This window comes from Macadamia integrifolia, unplaced genomic scaffold (genome assembly GCF_013358625.1).
Source record: "Macadamia integrifolia cultivar HAES 741 unplaced genomic scaffold, SCU_Mint_v3 scaffold2619, whole genome shotgun sequence".
Lineage (NCBI taxonomy): Eukaryota > Viridiplantae > Streptophyta > Magnoliopsida > Proteales > Proteaceae > Macadamia > Macadamia integrifolia.
In genome coordinates, this window is record NW_024868837.1 from 24,030 (window position 1) to 30,349 (window position 6,320).

At 40.2% G+C, this 6,320-nt stretch overlaps 1 protein-coding gene across 1 annotated transcript; it reads right to left on the minus strand.

Annotated features, from left to right (window-relative positions):
- Positions 1–1,667: 1,667 nt before the first annotated feature.
- LOC122066862 (protein JINGUBANG-like) lies at positions 1,668–4,463 on the minus strand. The gene is made up of 2 exons (XM_042630689.1): positions 3,281–4,463; positions 1,668–3,014 (listed from the first exon to the last, which is right to left on the minus strand). The coding sequence occupies exons 1-2, from the start codon at positions 4,055–4,057 to the stop codon at positions 2,274–2,276; spliced, it is 1,518 nt and encodes a 505-aa protein (XP_042486623.1). The 5' UTR covers positions 4,058–4,463; the 3' UTR covers positions 1,668–2,273.
- Positions 4,464–6,320: the final 1,857 nt, after the last annotated feature.

A 6,320-nucleotide genomic window follows, 5' to 3' on the forward strand; every position in this document is an offset into this window, starting at 1 on the left:
CTTAAAAAAATTACTAAAATAGAACATATTACCTACAAGAGGCTATTAAGTCAACTCAATAAAAATCGAATCGGTCTGAATTGAAATTGAACTTTGATTTCAGTTTGGTCTAATACTAGATAAAATCTAGATCAAAATTACCAAAATCGGAAATGGATCAAATCAATCACAAAAACCTTATAATCAACCCTTCTGAAATAGCCTGGATAGGTATTACTATGGTCGATTTCGAACGAAATTGATTTATTCAACCAATGATTTTAAACTCGAAATTGAGTATCAAAACAATCCCTCTAGTGATTCAAATTCTAAATTGACAATTCTAGAACTGCCGGAGTTGGATAGTTCACAACCAATTCTAATCCAAGTCGGCTAATACCAGAATTTTAACTCAAAATCAAAGAGTAAATTGGTCCCTAATGATTCCAGTCTAGATCAGATCCGAATCAGTCACAAAAATGGTAGAATTGACACTAAATTCTAAAAACCAACAACCCAATCCCAAAAATCCTAGATATGCCGCCATTCTATAATAATCGGAATTGGGGTTGATCCAAACTAGCCAAATAACTAGGGATTTTAAACTTGGAATTGGAGATTGAACTGATCATGGTTTCAAGTATCAGTCTGGGATCGATCATATCGATTGAGACCGATCTTTGATCCGGATCATTTCAGGGGTAAAATAGGTAAAAAGTAGTACCTTTTATAAAAATCAGGGGTAAAATAGGCCGATACCCACCGATCCCATCTAATCTGGATTGGTATCAAATTGGCATCGACAGAGACTGATACCGATACCATGCCCGACATCCTTGGAACTAATTCCTATAAATTTTTATCCAAATCGAATCAAAATCGGACCGAAAAAAACCCTAGAATCCCTCAAATCTTAAGACCCACGATCTAGTCCTATAAACCTTATGATCGATTTTAAACACGGAATTAGAGATCAAATCAATAGCTACCAATATCAATCCAAATCCAAATCAAATTGGAATTGACCAGAATCAATCCCAAAACCCTTAGAATCAACCTAAAAAATATATTATAATTACAAAATTTCACATGTCATCGTTGTAATAGTACCAAGCCTATGGTATTACTTTACCAAAAAAAAAGCCTACAATATTACCATTTGTCATCTTTTTGAATTTTTCCTTTCTAGAAAACACTAGCATGTTTAATACAATTGATTTCTTTGAAGAGAGAGAGAGAGAGAGAGAGAGAGAGAGAGAGAGATGATTAGAACTATCTTACCGACCTCATCTCTAATGCATAACAATAGAAATTATTGCAATATAATTGATACATGAATTTCTGGAAATATGTTTTATTTTCTAAACTTCAAAAAACAAAAATGAAGTCCACTAGAAGTTTTAAACCCTAAAACCCAGAAAAGCATTGGACACACCGAGAAGAAAGAGAGTCTTTACCTGACTCACTGGAGATGATCTCGTCGAACTTTATGCCATAAAAACCAGCCAAGGTAACAGAAAGACTCGTGAGGAGGAAGACAATCAATTGGGGCGAGGGGTTGTTCGGGTTGTTTGGGAAGAGTGTATTCATTCTCAAAATTATCCCTCATTTTTCCCTTTAAATCAAAGTAACGATCCAAAAAATTAAGGTTGAATTTACTTTTGTTAACCTTAAAAGCAATCACAAAATGACAAAATAATGGGGACATAGTAATTTACTTTTTTGACCTTAAAAACAATCACAAAATAACAAAATAATGGAGACACAAAAATTTAGATTACAAGGGTTTTGTAACCGAGTGGGTTACATACCCTTTTCAAATACCATACCCCGCATGTATCTAAGGCATGCTTTCACGTGGTCTTAGGTAAACTCAATCATTATTCAAACTAAATATATATATATATATATATATATATTGGACTGAGATTCCCTCACCGACGGTGCCAAGGGTAGGGGTAGTTTCAAGTTTTAACTCCAAATAATAGGTGGTGGGACAATTTTCTGGTCGCCTCTTCTTTCCATTTCCTCCTAATTAGCTATACTCATCCCCTCTCCATATCATGCTCGGTCATGGCTTTATTGTGCATGTAAGAGTTCTGTTTGTTCGATTGCAGACAACCCCTACTGCCAAAGACTATATATTGTCATCCTTGTTATACATCATCTCCTCTTCTCTCCATCATTTTAGGGCTCAAGATACTTCAAATTTGTTACATCATTTGCTTCCCAATTGCGAAAGAGGAGAGAGACCCGTGGAGGAATTAGTAGTAGAAAAGCCTAGATTGCAGATGTCAAAGATATCTTGAGCACCCTGCAGCTGTTGGCTTAGAATTCCAACTAGTAGTACCGGTGATCCTCACTTCCCACACCTTAAGAACCCCATCGAGGCTCCCGGTGCACACCGTGCACTCATCTTCACCGTCGTCGCCCAAACCTCCCCTGCGGTTCACTGACGCCGTCACGCAGCTGATAGGTCCCCTGTGACCTCGCAATACCGCCAGGCATGCGTGCTGGCTATCTCGGTCCCTCCTCCAAACCCTCGACGTCAGGTCGGCGGACCCACTGACCAAGTAATTAGCCACGTTGGCGAGGCACATGACAGCGTGGCTATGCCCACTGAGGGCCCCACAATACTGCAACTGACCCGTGAACCATCCCCTGTGCCAGTAGTGGATGTACCCGTCCGTGCAACCCCCGTATAAGATCCCACCATCTCCATCGGTAGCCAGGCTCAACGCTTTCACCGGCGAGTACTTGGCCGGTAGGGTCACCGTCAAAGAGTGTAATTGCCTATCACCGCCGCAGAAGTTCCTCCGCCATACCCTGACGGTGGCGTCTTCGGAGGCCGTATAGAGAACGCCGTCGTCGCCCACCACGATTGCATTGATCGGCTCCTGATGGGCTTCAATGGTTTGGACGCATTTCAGGTCTGAGATTCTCCAAACCTTCACGGTCTTGTCCATTGAAGCAGAGTAGAAGAGATCTTCCGTCTCATTCATCGCCAGTGACGTTATGGGCCCCAAATGCTTTATCTGTCATTGGATTCACGAACAAAATTTGGTTGTTAGATTCACAAATCAATTCTTTAATGTGAGAAATTTAAGCCAGGAACAGATGGATACAGGAATGATTAATGAACTGCTATAAATATATGAACAACCTCTATGGAATCTGGTCTGGGGAGAGTACCTAGTACAACACTGTAAAAGCTGATCAATAATTATGGCCATTCAATACTGAAAAATTACTCATTAACAGACACGAGTGAGAGAGTGAGGGAGGGAGGGAGTAATGTCACCGTTTTCTTGTCCTTGCCGGCGATGTAGTTGCGGATATAGCTTCCGATATTGGGAATGGTAGCAATACGAACATGGGTGGGGATTCCTTCCCAGCAGCGTCTCCAAACACGAATCTTGGAGTCGGCATAGGCGGCGAAGAGGCGATTCTTGGACACCGCCAATGTAGATACCATGTGAGCTTTGGTCTTAAGCTGTCCAGTCTCAGTGTAATCGGGAAGCTTCCATATCCGAATGCAGTTACTCTCTGACCCTGTGTACACTAGGTCGTTGGATTCCCCCATCGACAGTAATCGCCCGTCCTTCTTCAGCGTAGAAGAGATGCATCTGTGGGATACTTGGAAGTTGCCGAGCTTCGTTACAGTTGGGATCAGTGGAGGAGGAGGTCCAGGGGAAGCAGGAAGAAGTGGTAAAGGGTAGGTTCCAGAGAAGCTGAATCGAGCAGGGGAACAGGAGAGGTCTGGTAAGAAGGGTTCCTTGTTGGAGATGCTTCTGAAGAAGGACGACTTTGGCTTGGGGTTTGAGTTTGACCCTCTTCTCGCTCTGCTTGTAATGGCACAAGTCCGAGTCATAGAGTCCAGTGCCAGTGGTGATGAGGAAGGTGGGTGTAGTGGAGGTGGACCCATTCCAGAGAAGCTGATTTTAGGTGGAGAGAGATATAGTTCTGAGAAGGATGGTTCTTTCGTTGGGATGATTCCTCCATTGGCAGTGGAGGTTGTTGATGCTTCCTCGTTTTCTGGAGGCTCATCTCGGGATAGACCCAGGGACCATGTCGCCATCTCTCTCTCTCCCCAAATTTTTTTTTTTTTCTCTCCACCTGAAATGATGTTGTTACTCTCTTATACCATTTGGACAGAGAATCCTCTTCCTATATAGACTAAATGGAATTCAGATCAGGTTCACATACTCTCGTAAGTCCTTAATCTGTGGATTCGAAAATGGATTCTAAATCTACGAACCAAGGACATGAGAGATTGTTTTCTTAGGTGAACCTGATCCGATCTCGGCTAAATGATCATAAGCAGACAAATGAATAAGATGCCACAGGATGTTCTTCAACTAACAATCTTTGATTTAATTCCATTAAATCTCAGCTGTTGAACTACTACATTCATCTCATTTTACTAGAGACTGGCCGTGGTGATGAATTCTTTCTTTCTCTCACCCTCCTCACCTCCACTGGAAGTTGAGTAGAGATTTAAATGTTTAATTTTCCGATTCACAGATTTTGGAATTAAGGACAGAGAAAGGTAAGAAACAATGAGCGAGGCGCAATATTTACTACGGTACTTATGGGCATTTAAATAGCAGTGAGACTTCAGTTTTCAATGTCATAGTCAACAATATGCGCATCAAACCCTTCACCCTTAAAAAGAGGAGAGTTAACGACAGGAAAACCATTGGGTGAGCCCCAAAATGAGAGATCCATAAATTGATCAAGTTAGAACACCTACGTTAACTACTGCTCCCCTTATCATTCAAGTAGTACACCTGGTGAATCATAGCCAATGCATCTGGTTCTTCAGGTAGGCCCCACATGAGCTGCTGCTTCCTTTTCCTTAACTACAACACCTACTCTTAAGTGAATCCAATGCCTGATGCACTGACTTATAATTTCAGCTTGAAAAGCAGACAGACATCAGGAGATTTCTATCACATGGATGTGAGTTTATATTTCGTGTGTTCTTCCCCATCCGCTTCCTTATCATTCCCTCTACCTCTCTCTAATATGGTCTCATTTGGCAGTTCACTAAAAAAAAAAAACAGCTTACTTGGAGTATAAGAGAATTCTCATAGCAAAGAATACAAAGAGCAAACCCATCAAGGTTTGGAAGAACACTATTGTGAGCAAGGCAACAAACAAGAACACCTCTTTGAGCACGGCCCATTGTTAGTCGGTAAAACTGTTAAAATGGCAGCTTTCTTAATAGATAGAGTGCCATGCACCATCATCTATCAGGGCTGTTTGAAAAAGAGAATCTATAAAATTTTATTCGTGACACGAGAAGGGAATATGGAGTTCAAAATATTAGCGTTCCATGCATTAATTATCCTGAATGAAATCACTTACTTTTAATATTATTTTTGCTTTTCTCATAAAAAAAAATTAAATAAATAAGGAACAATAACAACTGTTTAATTTCATAGGAAGAGAGTAATTACGTGATAGCATACCCTCCACTGATACTATAAGCTCAAGGAACCTTTTATCATCCAACATACATCTAGATTGGTCTCACATCTCCATTTCGAAGTCATCAGCTAATATCCAAGGCCAATACCGTTTGATCCAACTGATACTGACTGTTCCGTTTTGCTTGTTTTTTAGAACTAGGCAAGGGAGTCAAATCAATTTAGTTTCAATTTTTCAATTCGGTGCCGATAGGACATGTACGAACCAAAATCAAAACGACACACATATAGGACTTAGTACGATTCATTCAGCCCTTATATTCGATTTCATACATTCAGTTCATACCCTTACCAAAAAAAAAAAAAGGTCATTCAGTTCATACAATTTAAATTCAGTCTTAATTAAAAATCACCTGCAAAAACAAATAAAAATGAGAAGCTAATTACAAGAGCCCCAAAATGTCAAATCTACTACACCTTTCAACCCTTTTCACACAAGACAACAAAGACACCAAGGTTTAATATGATTTATATTCAGTCCGATTTTGTTTTGTTTATGCAGTTAACAATTTACTCGTTAAGATTCAGTTTAGAACATTGACTTTTAGTCCAAAACCGAATCAAAGGTAATTTCATTTTCAAAACTAAACCAATATTTTTCTATTCTAAATTGACAACCTTGACTAGAGAGATTCCAAAAAAGGGGAAACATTAAGCACTACAAAACGAAACCCTTGTGCGAAACTTATAAACTTTCACTGCCACATGGTTTTTAAAATGCGGGGAAATATACTCTGTCGAGGAGCATTGCTTCTACACCTGCATGAGACCCAATCAATGCTCCCTTTTGATTCAATCTATGAGGCAGAGAGATCATTAGGGTAAAGGGAGGGGGGGGGGGGGTGGGGG